Below are 16,065 nucleotides of genomic sequence, written 5' to 3'. Positions count from 1 at the left end.
AGTAGTGCTTCCCTTATTGCCTACTATGCTGCCAATTCAACAAAACCCTATTAGCGATAATTCGTCGGATAAGACTATCTGAAAGCTCGGAGCAGACCTAGTTAGTGATAATTTGCTAGACTAGATTATCTGAAAACCTAGAGCAGACTATACCAGCGAAAATTCGCCAGGGGCGTTTGCTCGAAGTTCTCGGAAAATCACCGCCATCGAAGTCCCTAAACCTCAGAGCTGAGCAGCAGGATTTTTCCCTTGAAGACCAAGTGCGTGGGCCTCTTGAGTCACCACTCGGGGGATTTCGTGCTCTAAATCCTCCTTCCGCGGCGCCCAGCCCAGGACCGCCTCTGCCCTGAGTGCCCGACCACGAGCGTTGGTTCCGTATAAGACACTTCCATGAGGGAGCAGCTTATCCGCCTCTTCTCCACTTACTTGGTCAACTTCCTTGTTGGGTAGTAATTTCAGATCGTAAGCTGCAGCTGTGATGCGTCGAGAGATCTCTCCAAAAGACTATGATAAGGGTATTGTAGTCAGCGTTCTATTTGTGGCGCTCGAGAAGCAAGGACACTCACCAGTTCTCTAACTCCAGTGAGGTAAAGCCCATTTGATCCCCAGATTCTGTCGTCCTCTACATCTTCAACCGCCTTTTCAACCAAACGAAGCAACAACTGGCTCAAGTCCTGGATGTGAATGTTACTCCAACGACTCAGGCCTGAGCCGACCTGCAGGCCCTTCCGACGTTGCAGCGTCACTTTGGCGAGTTCTGGGATCTGGATGCTTCTTCGGTTCCCAGGTCCGCGTCCTTGACCGTAGATGATCGGAGGCGCAACAAGAGCTGTCTTGACATGCGGGGAGTTTGTTGCAATTGAGAGCATATAATTGTCGACGGCGCGGCTTGGATGTTGTTTGATCAGAGATCGGATTGCTTCGATGCCCGACAGATCGTTGTAGATGGCATCACTACCGGTCCCGGATACTCGGGATTTGTTTGCCAGCTCAGGAGCTGCGAGCATGCTCCCTCCAGATATCTGAATCCAGTACGGCGGCTTCTCACCCTTGGGCTTGCTAGAAAGAGCTTGATGGATAGTCTGTACACTCTTCAAATGTCCAGTCGCTGCCAGATCTAGATTAAGGTGAAATAAAATCAGTCACGAACATTTGATAGGACAGGCTCCGGGCTCGTCGCGCCAACTCACGAAGAATGACGTCGGCGTCTCTTGCTTCTTGAGCAATGAGATCGATATCGTCAAGACCGCCCTTCACGACTTGCACCTGGCTGAAGGACTTTTTGACGGCTTCACACTTGGCAGCATCTCGAATTAATGCTCTCACTCGGTATTGGGGATGTGATTTCGCCAGCAAGTGAAGTAGATCACCGCCGATGTAGCCAGAGGCTCCGGTACTGCAAGCTGAGTGTTAGCAAAGGATGTCAATCTAAGCGAGGATGCACCGACAGGAAAATCTTTGTCATGTGTACTTATAAAATTGTTGATTGAGTTTGGCATCTAGTTTCTTTCAATGTGGAAGCTAAGATCGTCTTATAAAAAGAAGCTCTGCTGACTGTAACTCGTGACCGATTGTAGCCGGCTGAGAAATTCACACGGTTCTCTTCCACACAAGGTTGGTTTCTAAGCAGCGGCTTTTCTATTTCGGATAAGCCGTCTAGAAAAGAGAGGCTGATATGGGAGCATTTTGCCAAAATTGGAGCTTATCTAAAGATTGGACGGGCGCAACTCCGCGGATCTCCGTCTGTTCGAAATCCGTTAAGCGTCCCAGATCTTCATTTGTAATGTTCGGCGAAGGTGGGTCCATCAACATCCGGAAGGTTATCCCGATGCAGGCTCCTTTTCCAGCGCGGGAAGATGCTGTGAAGAGAGAGCCTAAACCAACCAGCCAAAAAGAAGGAAAAAAAAGGAGGAAAAAAAAAAAAAAACCGGAGGCAGTCGCTTAAGGCCATTGATGGGCGCTACTTGTTGGGCAGGGGACTTGTGGAAGCGATCAACCTCGCCAAAGAGGAGCCCGGAAACACAAGACGATTCGTCAATTCGAGGATTTCCTCGAAATGCAAGGCAGTAATGTCGGAGGCACGGACTACCTACGCGTAGTCTCGTAGTCTCATCGCATCGGCAAATAGATCGACTGTGGAAATGGCCTAGATTACTTAGTTTGGCCAACTTTCGCCTTTCTCCATCCTGAATGCGACTGGCCGTTGATGGAGAAGCCTCACAGTCTGTGGTCAGTGTCATGCGCCGAGGCTGATGGCAGAGACAAGCAAGTCCACCGGTGAGCCTCAGATCTGTGTTATTTAATCGAGCCCATGGCAATACGCCATTAGGTCTGGATGCTCACTAGACGACGCACACCAAGCCTCTTCTAGTGCTTCAGAGAGTCACTTTGTGGTGTTACGTCAACAACCCGACGGTTTTCATGCGTCACCGCGAAGTTCTCAACAGATTGAGGAGTGACATCATGAGCAGTATCCAAAATTTGATGTGTCTTATGCTTCTAAACTAGATTACAGCGCGTTCAACCAGAGGCTCATTCTTAGCAATGCGAGCGTAAGACAAAGCCGATAAGTCCAGCGTGCGGAAACGACCATAAGTGATGAGCTCTGCCACTCCCCGTCCACATGCCGGCGCCTGTTGGCTTCCATGGCCCGAGAATCCAACACAGAACATCAGGTTATCGACCTCGGTGTGCGGACCAATGATGGCGTTGTGGTCAAAAGTGTTAAACTCATAGTGGCCCATCCAGGAGTGAGTGACCTTGGCGGTAGAAAACTGAGGAACGCGCTTCTGAAGAACTGGAAGCATCTTCTTGTTCCAAATATCCTCAGCGTAGCTGAAGTCATCGGGGTCAACAGCCACATCAGGACCGATAGGCGGGCAGCCGACGAGGTAGTCCTTCTCACGGTAGGAGCGCATGTGGACTCCGGTAGGATCGATAGTGAGAGGCAGGTCTTGGGGAAGCGGTTCATCAACTGAGAAGATAAAGGTGTACCTGCGGCGGGCCTCGATGGGGAGGTCGATACCAGCTAGTCGGGACACCTGGGCTGCACGAGTTCCTGCAGCGTTGACGACTGTACCGACACTGACAACCTCGCCAGTCTTCAAGGTGATGGACTCAATTTTGTTGCCGTTCAGGTTTATCCCGGTAACCTCGTTGTGGATGTAGTCGACACTATGCTGTTGCGCCTTCTTGCGGAGGCTTCGAACCATACCAAGGGCGTCAAAGGCACCCTCATCGACCATGTTCAAGCTACCCGCTTTGATGTCGTCAAGAGCAAAGAAAGGATACTTGGCAGCGATCTCTTTGGCAGAAACCATCCTAGTGCCAGCTCCACAAGCGGCCTGAAGTTTCTGGTCCTCCTCCAAAGTGCCAGCGAATTCTTCATTGTCGGCAAGATAGAGGTAGCCAAAGCTGCGAATCGGAATGTCAGGAATGCCGTCTCTGTCTTCGCAACCAAGATTCTTCCGAAAGTCTTTGACAAAATCGGCCGCATACTGGGCTATCTTGATATTGATCTCGGTTGCAAATTGCTGCCGCATGCAGTTGTTGCTTGCCTGGGTTGCGGAGTACGAGAGCGAAGGATCTCGCTCCACGACAAGAACTTTGCCCTTAAAGTCGGGGTTTGAGGCAAGGAACCAAGCAATTGCTGACCCGCTTGTCGCACCACCCACGATGGCGACATCGTAGGCACGGTAGTTAGGGTGCTGAGAAAAGGATGGGATACCAGGGGTAGTCATGGTTGAGAGAAGGCGTCTCGAATCGGTTCTCTGGATTGGAGAGGTAATGTCGCTGGGTTGTCTACATGTGTGAGATAGAACGTCGACTTTAATACTTCTTGGTTTGCTATCACAGACGGAGATGTTTCTTTGAAGGATGCTTCAACCTGAACGGTTAGATGCGGCATCCGAGCACTATCTAATAATGGATTATTATCCCTTGAGTTGTGTTGAACCTCCCGCCAGGTCGCGGCAAGGAGGTGTAGCCAATTAAAATGCGTCAATCAAAAGATACCTGTTACCCCCCTATTTCAGCCTGTGATAGAAGTGCCAGCAATCTCTCGAGTTACAAATCGCTACATCACACTGCTCACGTTCCCAATCTATTACGAGGTTCCACCCATGTACATCCTAGAAGATGGTGAGCATGTGGGGTCTGGTACGGCCGGGAGGTTCAACACAACTCAAGGGATAGATCGGTTCTCATCAATCTGTGGCGATCATCTCCAAGGGAAGGGCAAGTTTGTCTCAGCCAGTGGCTGATGCTGGGTTCAAAAGTGGGACCAACCTTTACCGCACCCATGATGGCAAAAGGGTACATTCGGGCTGAGTAATCGCTCAAATCATGAGTGTTGAAAACCGTGTCTCACTTTTTTGACGACAGTAATCGGCTTAATTGATTGGTAGAGAATGAGTCGCCACTGTTGTCATCGGCTCATCGGCGTCGGCCGAAAGGGGAATGGAAGGTTCGCCCACGGAGTTCCACGGAGTTCCACGGGCGACGCTAACTGTAATTAACGAGCACCTTAATTGGTAACTCGGATGTAGAGCCGTACTCTGCCGGTTGACATCCGAGCCTGGTTCTGTTGGCCAGGTGAAGGCGTGAAAATCGGGGAAGACCACAGAATTGGACTGCCGGGCAAGATATAGGAAGTAATCTGGGCGATCGGACAGACTCGCGAGGGCCAAAATCTCTGCCTCGAGACATGGATTGACTTGGAATTATTGGTTGTACCTTCGCGTCCTGACGACACTGAACTTCTTGCTCTATACTTATCCACGGCTTTAGAACTTGTGCGTGTCTCTATGCTGCCAGCTATACTGTCTTTCAGCCCAGAACCGGGGGAGCCCATCCCGTGAGTGCCCACAGGCCTGCACCAACGTACAGTAGGCGGTGTCGGCCCAATCAAAATGCACTAGATAAGAGGTATATTATTGCACTCTCACTTCACCATAGTAACAGAAGTCTTGCCAATATCTACACTTACGTAATATAACCTTAACTCTATGACATAGTCACTTGCCTCTCCTGCTCATGAGTTATCGATTCTGTAACTAGCTTGTACTCCCGTTATGCGGAGCAGTTATGGCTGTGCAGGCTTGTGGGTACTCATGGGATAAGCCTCCAAGCCCGGTCGCGACGGGGGGCAGACCAATCAGAGGCCTCATTAGAGGTGATACCTTCTCCTCGCCAAGCTTCCACCCAAGGAGTAGGTAGAGCTCTCATAAGACCTTAACAGTTACGATCCCTAAGACCCCCTACAGCAGGCGCTAACTGTTAAAGGCATAACACTGTAGGAGGTACGCCTTGGAGGCTGTGGGCATTGAGGAGATAGGCTCCGGCTCTGGATGACTCAGCCTAGGCTGTTTGACGGAATGCTTGCTTCGGTTGGTGACGGAAAGGAACAGACTGATTAGTAAAGACATACGCTAGTGACGTATCCAGATAACCTCCACGAGTTCCCCATTCCTCTTTTGACTCTCCTTGTAGAAGTCTCGGCTCGAGCATGGATGTCGCAGCTCACGCCCGCAGGCGCAAAGGTACTGTGTCTCCAGCATCGCATCTGTCCTGACTAGCAAAAGCTAATATATTATCTTGTCAAACAGCCTGTGACTTTTGCGTCTCTAGAAAGATCAAATGCGACGGTTCGAAGCCGACATGCTCCAATTGCAGACTCTATGGAGTCGAATGCCGAATCACTGCCGTCACCAACACGAGCAGGAAAAGGATACCTCTGGCGCCCGAGCTGGGCTCTGCAGCATCACGGTGAGTCTTCAATTAATATGACAGGAGGGCACATCCACTGAACCTCCATAGGGCAGATCACGATTACTTATTCGAGGCCCGTCTCGCCAGCATCGAGTCCCAGCTGGATCAGATTGCTGCGGACAAGATTAGCAGCGGTCGGCCTCGGCAAGTTGCTACCATTTCTCCTCCCCCCTGAACAACCGCCAGCTCAGCTTTCAGAACTTCCCCGAGATACGTGTGTACAAGGCATCAGATATGTGGAATCAAGGATCAACGCTGCCATGCCTTGGAATATCACCACAGCTCCCTTCTGGGGCCATGATGATGAATACGGCCCAACTTGAGCTTCCGCCATTGGTGGAGATTTTACCAGAGTTGGACAACTACTTCGAGAACTACAACTGCTTCATCCCTCTATTTGACCGGGCGACCTTCATGCACATGGTCATAGACTGGTACTCCTCGCCTGCGAAAAAGTCTTTGATCCCGTGGTCTGCCATCAACATCGTTCTGGCAATCAGCTACCGCGTGCTCGACGATTTACCGATAGACGACCCCAGACTGGCCCAGTGTATCCGCAATGTCCAATCCGTTACAACTGAGCTCATGGCGTGGAGTGAAGATCTTCTGGGACTGCAGGTCTTGCTCGGTATGGTCATTCTTTTCCAGGGAACTACTAATCCACAACTCGCGATAGTCTTGATTGGAAGTGCCATCAGACTAGCCCAGAATATGGGATTGCCCTCACGGAACGCCAATGTCAACCTTGCTCTGGATGCATCGCTACATAGACGTCGGACCTTCTGGATCGCATACATCCTCGACAGGGTACGTTGCAGTACTCCCCTCGACCGAGAAAAGACTCACTTTGACGCATTAGGACTTGTCCCTTCGTGCCAAAGCGCCCTACACTCAATTCGACGCCGAGACGGACCTTGAGCTTCCAGAGCAAGATGCTCAGGACCGCATTGGGATCTTAACTTCGGATACCGACCATGTTCAATTCAACTACCTCCGCGCCCGCGCCGAACTTGCAGTGATCCAAGGAAAGGTCCACAATCTTCTCTACAGCAGGACAGCCCATCGGCTAAATGAGGAACAAAGATCCGAGACGTTATCCCGCATTGAAAAGATGCTCTCTAACTGGCGCAATGCGATTCCGGCTGAACTCATGCACTCGAACGGGCTGTTCAAGCGGTTCTCGCGGATGCCCATTCAGTTGATGATGAACATGTACAACAGACACCTTGAGTGTTTGTACAGGATCCACGGTATCTTTGCCTTTGACGAGGCGTGGATTAGTAGAATCCGCAGTTACCTGTCTGCAACAGTCATTGAGCTCGGAGAGGATGGAATAGACGGCGAAGTGAATCACTCAGAGATCGCACCACTGCCCGGCGAGTGGGCAGAATGCGTTCAGCACTGCAGACTCGGATTAGAGCTGTCTGCCTTTGGGAGAGAGACCGAGTATTCTGTTTGGTGGGTTCAACCGTTCACAAGCCTTGACTGGCCGTGGCTAATGGCATAGGCTCCATGCATGCTGCAATCTCTCAAGTCTTATTATCCTGTTGGTCAACATCATCGAGTTTCCTGACCATCAACTCGTAGTGTCGGACTGGGACTTGATTGCTCGAATACGCGGACTGTTTGAGCAGATGAACGCCAAAGCTTCACAGGAGCCATTCTTTCTTCTCGCTATGGCTCAGGAACTGGGTCGACGAGCTTGGGGTCAGGTAAAGCGCATTACTCACCTTCGCACGATGGAATTTCAAGAAGTGATGGGGCACGACTCGACGATGGCTGAGACCTGGATGAGCCTAGATCTGATGCACACGTAAGCGGGATATTAAGACTGTCTCTGGATGGGTTTTCGGGATTTCAAATTGTTAGCATGATAATTACCAAAACCTGTCTACTACGAGATTCAATTGTCTGCATTGGAGCTATAGATGGAATTTACACATTAAGGCTGGCTTAAGCATGCTATAAGCCTCGGCGTAAACCCTATTTTCCTTAGTGTCACGGCCATAATATACGCCAGACGGGGAAGCCCGGCAGAATCACCTAACTAAGCAAGGAACCAAAGGGACTAAACTTCGCTCCTATCGGTCCATAGACTAATAGCTAGTAATATTAGTCCTACCCCGGACTAAACTCCCTAGGTATTAATCTAAGGACTAACTCTAAGTATATAAGATATACTTATTATACCCCCTTATATATTAGCTATCTTAGCTATTAATATAACTTAGTTCTACTTAATACCTTTAAGTATATTATTAAATATAATTTATACCTTATTTAAGATAATATTAATATCCCCTCTATAAGTATAAACTAATATAATTAGTTTATTCTCCTTAAGACTTATATAATTAATATATATTAATAGCTCTTATTTAAAGGATTACTTATATTACCTTAAATAATATTTAATATAATAGCTATTTAGGCTACTCTTAGTAATAACTACTAATAGGTCTAACTTATTAATTACTTTATTTTATTACTTTATGCTACTTAAAATAAGGATTAAAGTATCTTAATTAATATCTTAGTAATTTTAATAATAAAGGCTTTATACCTAAAGCCTAAGGTCTTAATAGGCTTAAATTAATAAGGTTTATCTATATAATTATTAATAGCTTTAATAATATATTAAAACTAGCTCTATTTATAATAAATAGCTTATATCTTAATTAGCTAAAGTAGTTAAAATCCCCTTTATATAGTAGCTCCCCTCTAATATTAATTTTTTAATTATTCTTATAATTCTTAATTACTTAAAGAGGTTAAAATTGCTTTTATTATCCTTATAAGAAGAGGTTTAATTATAACTAATAATAATTATAATTAATTAATTAATTAATCTATAACTAGCTAACTAATTAATAATATATTAATAAGATTATAATAACTTTCTATAAAGACCTTTAACTAATAGATTAAAGTAATATAGCTAATACCTATTAATATATTATCACGACCTAATAAAACACTCGTCACGTGACTAATAGGGGATCTACTATTACCTACTAATTAAGGCACGATCACCCCTAGGAACTAAATAATCATAGTAATTACTTCGTGATTACCTATAATTACTTATATAATTACTCTAATTAACCTCTTAGAATAAGTAATTATAGTAAAATCCCTAAGTATATAAAATATACTTATTACACTTTCTTATATAATAGCTACCTTAGCTATTAATATAACTTAGTTATACTTAATACCTTTAAGTATATTACTAGATATAATAACCCCCTTTATTTAAGTATAGCGCGACTAATCTTTCTACTAATATAAACCTAGTATAATTAGTTTATCCCTTAAGAATATATATAATTATTATATACTAATAGCTCTTATTTAGTAAATTACTTATATTACTTTAAATAATACTAAACGTAATAGCTACTTAAGTAACTCCCGCTAATAACTACTAGTAGGTTCTACCTATTAATTACTTACCTACTATACCTATATAGGCTACTTTAACTAATAAAGATATAAAGGATAAAAATAATAATAAAAAAGATATTAAATAACTCCGCGTATAAATTACCGCTATAAGTATTAAAATAGATATTATGCGTGAACTTATTAAAAAAATAAATAAAATATAGAGGGTATAAAATGCCTAGTATATAAATAATATCTAGGAAGTTAATAATATAGTAACCGCCGCTATAAGAGGTAAGGATATAAGAGAAATCTTAAAGCTAGACCCCCTAGAGAAATTTAATAGAATTACCTATAAGCTACTTATATTCCTCATATAGCTACGCGCCTTTATAACTTATTATCTAATATAGTTTAACCTAGCGTCTAGTAAGGTCTAGTACGCTGCGAGGTAACTTACTAAGTATACTATAGCCTAATTTAAACCCATTATAAAGGAATACCTTATTATCCCTTTCACTAAACTCTTACCTAGGACTATTAACCTCTACTTAAGCTTTAAGACCTTTAAGGTTATACTTTAATAAGTATTTAGAATAATTAATAAAAAGGCATAAGCTAAAAGAGAAATTAAGGTACTCTAATAAACCCACTTAGCCTCTAAATATAAAATAAAATACCTTTAACTTACCTCGAAGCTTAACTAAGATTAAGAACCCCTAATATTATTTTTCTTTAATAGTCTTAAAAAGAAAGTCTAAGTAGAATTATATAAGAAAAACTAACCTAATAACCTAATTAATTATATTAATAAGGTAATTAAGATTAATAATTAATAATTCTTATAAAAGAAATTATAAAACCCTAAGTTTAATAGTAATAAAGCTAATAACCCATAATTTAATATTAACTAAGGTAAGAAAAAAAATAATAATACCTCTTATAATACTAAAGCCAGTCTTATAGTACTAGGAGCTATATAGAAAAGTAAATAAGACTACTATAGCCTTAAATATTAGTATTACTATAAAATAAATTATATCGAGAAGGTCTATTATAAGAAATAGCGAGATATTAAGGAAAGATATTATTAATTAAACTAACGGCGATCCCTCCTAGAAGGTAAGAAATATACTAATGCGGCTTATTAAGCCTAATAAGAAGACAAAGAGCCCTAAACCGCGATCTAATTAACTAAACTCATCGCAATATCACGAAGTAGATATAATATATTAATAAGATAAGGTTAAAATAAATATAAGTAAGAACTAGATAGAGGAGTAGCCTATAGCTAGGTAAGACGCGCTAAGAAATAACCTAAGGAAACCTAGGATATATAGTAGTAATTACTCTTAAAACTAATAAGATAAGGGACCCCTATGCTATGCGTAATAAATAATAGGAAGGTTACTACCGCGGTCACTTAGAAGCTTAAATAGAAGGAAGAAGTAATACCGGTAGGATAAAAATAATAAATACCCCTAATACTAGCTAAGTAAGTAGACTATAAGGAAGCCACTATAAAAGGCTTTTACTATAAGAAATAAGTTATAAGATATAATAAATATTCCTTACTATTATTTATTATATACTATAGAGATTATTAATAAGATAACCTTATATAATATAACTATAATTTATATCTATAATATTAAATGAAAGTATTATAAGAATATAATAAAACCTATAAATAATAGGAATAAGCCCGTAATAATAAAAAACCCTAATAAATAGATTAGCTTACCTAAGTAAATAGCGCTAATATCTATTAAACTAGCTTTAAATATAGGATAAAAAAACTATAGAGGGAGCTATATAAATTATATACTTAATAATAGAAGGTAAAAAAAAGCGATAAAGAACTATAGAAGGAAGAAAATTACCTCTATCTATATAATAAAAATAATAACCGGTATTAAAATAACTTACGAGAGAGATATATCCAGACTATATAAGAATATATAGATATAGTAGATATATAAGAAATCTATATCTAAGCCTACTATAGGGAATTAGCTAAAAACCTATAATACTAGGAAGTACTATTTAACCCATAAGATAATATAAGGATATACCCTATATATAAGGAATACCTTAGTATTTCTTAGATATCTTATTAATATTACTAATATAAGAAATATAAGGAGAAAAAAAAAATAAGACTATTTTCTTATTACTTTACTAGCTTAACTAAATAATAAACCCTATATATAATATAAAATAAAAGGCTACTAAGTATTCTATTAGTATAACGCTATTAGCATTATATATATATAATACTACGAAGACCTATATTAAGCTATTTAGAAGCATAAATAAATTATTTATAAGGTAAAAGACTAATAAAAATAAATTAGCTAGAAAGAAGCACTAAAAGAATAAGAATTAATAGCCTAGTTAAAAGATAAAAAAGACCTAGGATAAGAATAAGAATAATAATACTAAGACTAGCTATATAGTTAGGATAATATATATAACTATAAAGCATATAATAATAGTAAATGCGAGTATAATTATATTAGCTATATATTATTAAAAAACTAAGAAACCTACCTATAAAAGGGCTATAGGCAGAAGAATAGACTATAATGCTATAAAAGGCCCTATATATTACTAAAGGAGGATTAATATAAAGATATTTTAAAATACTAGTATAAGTTAAGGAAAAATAGCTACGCGCTTTAGTAAATAGTAAAGCTAAGTAAAATCTATTTAACCCGAGGATAGCAAATAGGCTTAAGCTATTATAGAGGTATAAGGCAAAGCCCTATATAATAATTAACCTTAAAGGGAAAATATTTAATTATAATAATAGAGTTATTAATAATAAGATTAATTACCTTAAAGTTTTTATTAAAGGAAAGAACTAAGAAATCTTATTTAATATTATACCTATAGAAGGCTATAACCTAATACTCGGGTACCTATAGTTATGCTAATTTAACCTATATTTTAATTAGTAGACTAGCTAAGTACTCTCTTTTAATAATAAGGTATCCTCTATAATAAATAATAACTTAGAAGATAATATAAGATCTTAAACTTTTATTAAAGACGCTAAAGAAGTTAAGCAAAGGTAAATATAAGATACCTCTTTACTTAAAAGGATATAATATAAATATTATAATAAATAGAAATAATAAAATTAGCGAATAATTATATATATTATATAATAATTTTATAAGTTAGAAGAAGACCTTAAATAAGTTAAAAAGATACTAAAAGTAAAATAACTTAAGAATATTCTATTATAATACTATATTTATAAGAAACTCTTTATAGAAGAACTTAAAATAGGTCTATTATTATATACCTACTATAATTTAGAAATCAAATTTATTAATAAGAAGTAACCTAGCTTTAATAAACTCTACTTACTTAATGCAGTATAACTATTAGTATTAAAAGAATATATTAAAGAAATATTATAGAAAAGATATATTAAAGAAAGTAAGTTATTTATTAGATACCTTATTATATTTATCCTAAAAAAGAATAAAAAACTCTAACTCTATATTAATTTTAGAATACTTAATACTATTATAGTTAAGGATTATATATTACTACCTCTTATTAGCAAGCTAAAGGATTAACTTTTTAGAATAAAGTATTTTATAGTATTTAACCTTAAAGGAGCTTATAATCTCATTTAAATTAAAGAAAGATATAAATAGAAAACTACTTTTTATACTAAGTATAGACTATTTAAGTACCTTATTATGCCTTTTAGACTTACTAATATACCTATTATATTCTAATAAATAATTAATAATATACTATAAGAATATCTAGATATATTTATTATATATTACCTAGATAATATCTTTATCTTTTTTAAAATAGAAGAAAAATATATAAAATATATCTATAAGGTATTATAAATACTATAAGACGCTAACTTATTAATAAAACCTAAGAAAAGTAAGTTTTATGCCTTAGAGGTAAAATTCCTCGGATATATTATCTCCTATAATAAGATATATATAAACCCTAAGAAAGTCTTAGTAGTTAAGGACTAGAAGGAACTAACTAATATTAAGGAAATATAAGCTTTCCTCGGTTTCGCTAATTATTACTATAAATTTCTTAAATAATTTAGGAAGATCATAGCACTATTAATTAATCTTATAAAGAAAGATAAGATATTTATATTTAGAAATAAAGCATAAAAAGCTTTTTATATAATTAAGGAATTTATCCTAAGTAAGCTAATACTTAAGATATTTAACCTATCTTAATTAATAAAACTTAAGATAGATATATTAGGCTTTGCGCTAAGAGCTTAGATTAGCTAATAAGATAATAAAGGACTTTTATACCTAATTATATTTTATTCCTATAAACTATATAGAGTAAAACTTAATTACTTTATTTATAATAAAGAATTCCTTGTAATTATTAATACTTTTAAGGAATTCTAATATTATCTCCTTAGAAGTAAATATTAGATTAAGGTATATATAGATTATAAGAATATTACTTATTTCGCAAAAATATAAGAACTTAGTAGATAATAATTATAATATATTAAATACCTCTTAGAATTTAATTATATTATTATCTATATTAAAGGAATAAAGAATAGCTAAGCTAATGCTATTAGCTAATAACTTAACCTAGATATTAGAAAGATTAAAGCTAAAGAGTAATTCTTATATTTTACCCTAGAAGGATACCTTAAATAGAAGTTTATTAGGTAAATATAGAAATTAGTATCTCTGCTAGAGTACCTTAAGCTTATTAAAGATTGCGGAGAATAGGTTATTAACTTTATTGACTATGCCTAAGGATATAACTATTAGGAAGATAAACTCCTTACCTTTAAAGGAAAGATTATTATACTTAATAAAGTTTTTAGATAAATCTTTAATTATTATTATAATTAGTTTCCCTATAACGGGAACTATTAACTAATATTTAAAGCTATGAACTAGATCTATAATAATTACTTATTTAAGGAATAAACCTAAGGTAAAATCTAATACTACCTAGAATATAGAAACTATAAAAAACCTAAAATCTATAAATAGGATAGAGTTATAGGGATACCCTATTAAGTTAACGAAGTAGCTTATATAGTAGAATAGGATAACCTACTCTTATAATAAATCCTAGAATATAATAAATAACTCCTAGACGATAAAAAAACAAATAAACTATAAGTACTAAATAAGCTATAATATAATCTTATATATAAAATTTATAGCTATTAGCTATATAGATACTAGGGGATTAATAAAACCCTTAAATAAGTTAAGATAATATTTACTTTTCTTAAAATAAAGAAGATTATTTTATAAATTATTAATTAATATTACCTTTGCGTAAAAACCAAGGCATAACGCTATAAACCCTACGGAAAACTATAGCTACTCTTAGTTATATAATAACTATGGGATTTTATTACTATGGATTTTATTACTAAACTACCCCTATTAGAAGAATTAGCTACTAGAAACTTTTATAATAGTATTCTTATTATTATAAATAGACTTATAAAATTTTTTTATTTTATACCCTATAGAGAATTAATAATAATAAAAGAATTTACTTACCTATTTTACTTTTATATCGCTAAAATATATAATATATTACTTAAAATTATTACGGATTAAGGATTACTATTTGCCTTAAAATTTTAGTAAAGCCTTATAAGATACTTAGGAATTAACTATAAGCTCTCTACTATATACTATAAGGAGACAGATAGATAGATAAAATATATAAACTAAATATTAAAATAATACCTTTAATGCTATATTAATTATAAATAAACCAACTAGGTTAAAAAGCTACTAGCTACATAGCTAGCCTATAATATAGCTATAAATAAAAGTATAAAGATTATATTAATCTATGCTAATTTTAGATTTATACTAGATATATATTATTAGATACGAGATATTATTATTAACCCAAAAGTAATCCTCGCTAGCGATTAACTAAAGAACCTATATAAAGAAATAAGAATAAAACTTAAGTTTATTAAGAATAAGATAACGAATTACGCTAATAAGAAAAGAATTAAGAGATTAATCTTCTCAGAGGGAGATATAGTCTACCTTGTAATAAAAAATATTAAAATAAAATAATAAAATAAAAAACTTAATTATAAATATATTAGACCCTACTAAATTAAGTAGAAAATCTTAAAATATAATTATAAACTAAACTTATTACCTAAGGTTAAGCTTTATTTAATTTTTTATATTTTATTACTTAAATTAATAGAAAATATTATTTAAGTTAAAACTAGTAATAAGCCTAAAATAGAAGTTAATAGACTAGAAGAATATATTATAGAAAGTATCCTTAATATAGATAAAATTAATAATAAAATAATATATTTTATTAAATAAAAGAATTATTTAGACTTAGAGAATATATAAGAATTATTAGAATACCTTATTAATATATAATACCTCCTAAAGGACTTCTATTAATAATATTAAAAGAAGGAATAAAAATAGTATTTTAGTTAATAATATCTATAGCACTAATAAGCTACATAGCTATTATAGCCTTTAATTTTACTCTCTCGGCCTCGTCTAACTTATCTAATAAGTTTAGACCCCGATATATTATTACTATGCCTCGCTTATAAATTTGCTTCTTTTAGCGATATAAATATATTAGGCAAGAAAGCTACTTATTTACTTACTACTACAAGGCAATTAATTCTTCCTTAGCCTTTTCCTCTTTAAGCTTAAGATAGTATTTCTTAGCTATAAGGCGGGATACTATTAGATAAATTAATAGGAAAAAAGAAATATTAAGCTAAAATTATACTTACCCGCGGAAACTAATACTTCTAAGCCATTATAAGCGCGACCTTAATAGATATACTCTAAATAATAAGATATGCCCTTAAGTATTTTATATTATAGATATTTCTAGGCATAATTTAAA

The 16,065-nt window shown here is 36.2% G+C and overlaps 3 protein-coding genes across 3 annotated transcripts; 1 reads left to right on the top strand and 2 right to left on the bottom strand.

The window, feature by feature from the left end:
• Positions 1-222: 222 nt before the first annotated feature.
• On the bottom strand, positions 223-1,465 carry MRS44_014250 (uncharacterized protein; the record flags this gene model as incomplete). Its single annotated transcript, XM_065618336.1, has 4 exons — positions 223-504; positions 567-1,117; positions 1,191-1,396; positions 1,449-1,465. The coding sequence occupies 4 exons, from the start codon at positions 1,463-1,465 to the stop codon at positions 223-225; spliced, it is 1,056 nt and encodes a 351-aa protein (XP_065474408.1).
• Positions 1,466-2,504: 1,039 nt separating this feature from the next.
• On the bottom strand, positions 2,505-3,740 carry MRS44_014249 (uncharacterized protein; the record flags this gene model as incomplete). The annotated part of the gene is made up of 1 exon (XM_065618335.1): positions 2,505-3,740. The coding sequence occupies one exon, from the start codon at positions 3,738-3,740 to the stop codon at positions 2,505-2,507; it is 1,236 nt and encodes a 411-aa protein (XP_065474407.1).
• Positions 3,741-5,678: 1,938 nt separating this feature from the next.
• Positions 5,679-7,586, top strand: MRS44_014248 (uncharacterized protein; the record flags this gene model as incomplete). The annotated part of the gene is made up of 5 exons (XM_065618334.1): positions 5,679-5,766; positions 5,818-5,987; positions 6,052-6,576; positions 6,629-7,227; positions 7,304-7,586. The coding sequence occupies 5 exons, from the start codon at positions 5,679-5,681 to the stop codon at positions 7,584-7,586; spliced, it is 1,665 nt and encodes a 554-aa protein (XP_065474406.1).
• Between the last annotated feature and the right edge of the window lie 8,479 nt (positions 7,587-16,065).

This window comes from Fusarium solani (assembly GCF_023522795.1).
Source record: "Fusarium solani strain SB1 chromosome Unknown bctg00000010, whole genome shotgun sequence".
Taxonomy (NCBI): domain Eukaryota; kingdom Fungi; phylum Ascomycota; class Sordariomycetes; order Hypocreales; family Nectriaceae; genus Fusarium; species Fusarium solani.
This window is presented reverse-complemented; position numbering and strand designations above follow the sequence as displayed.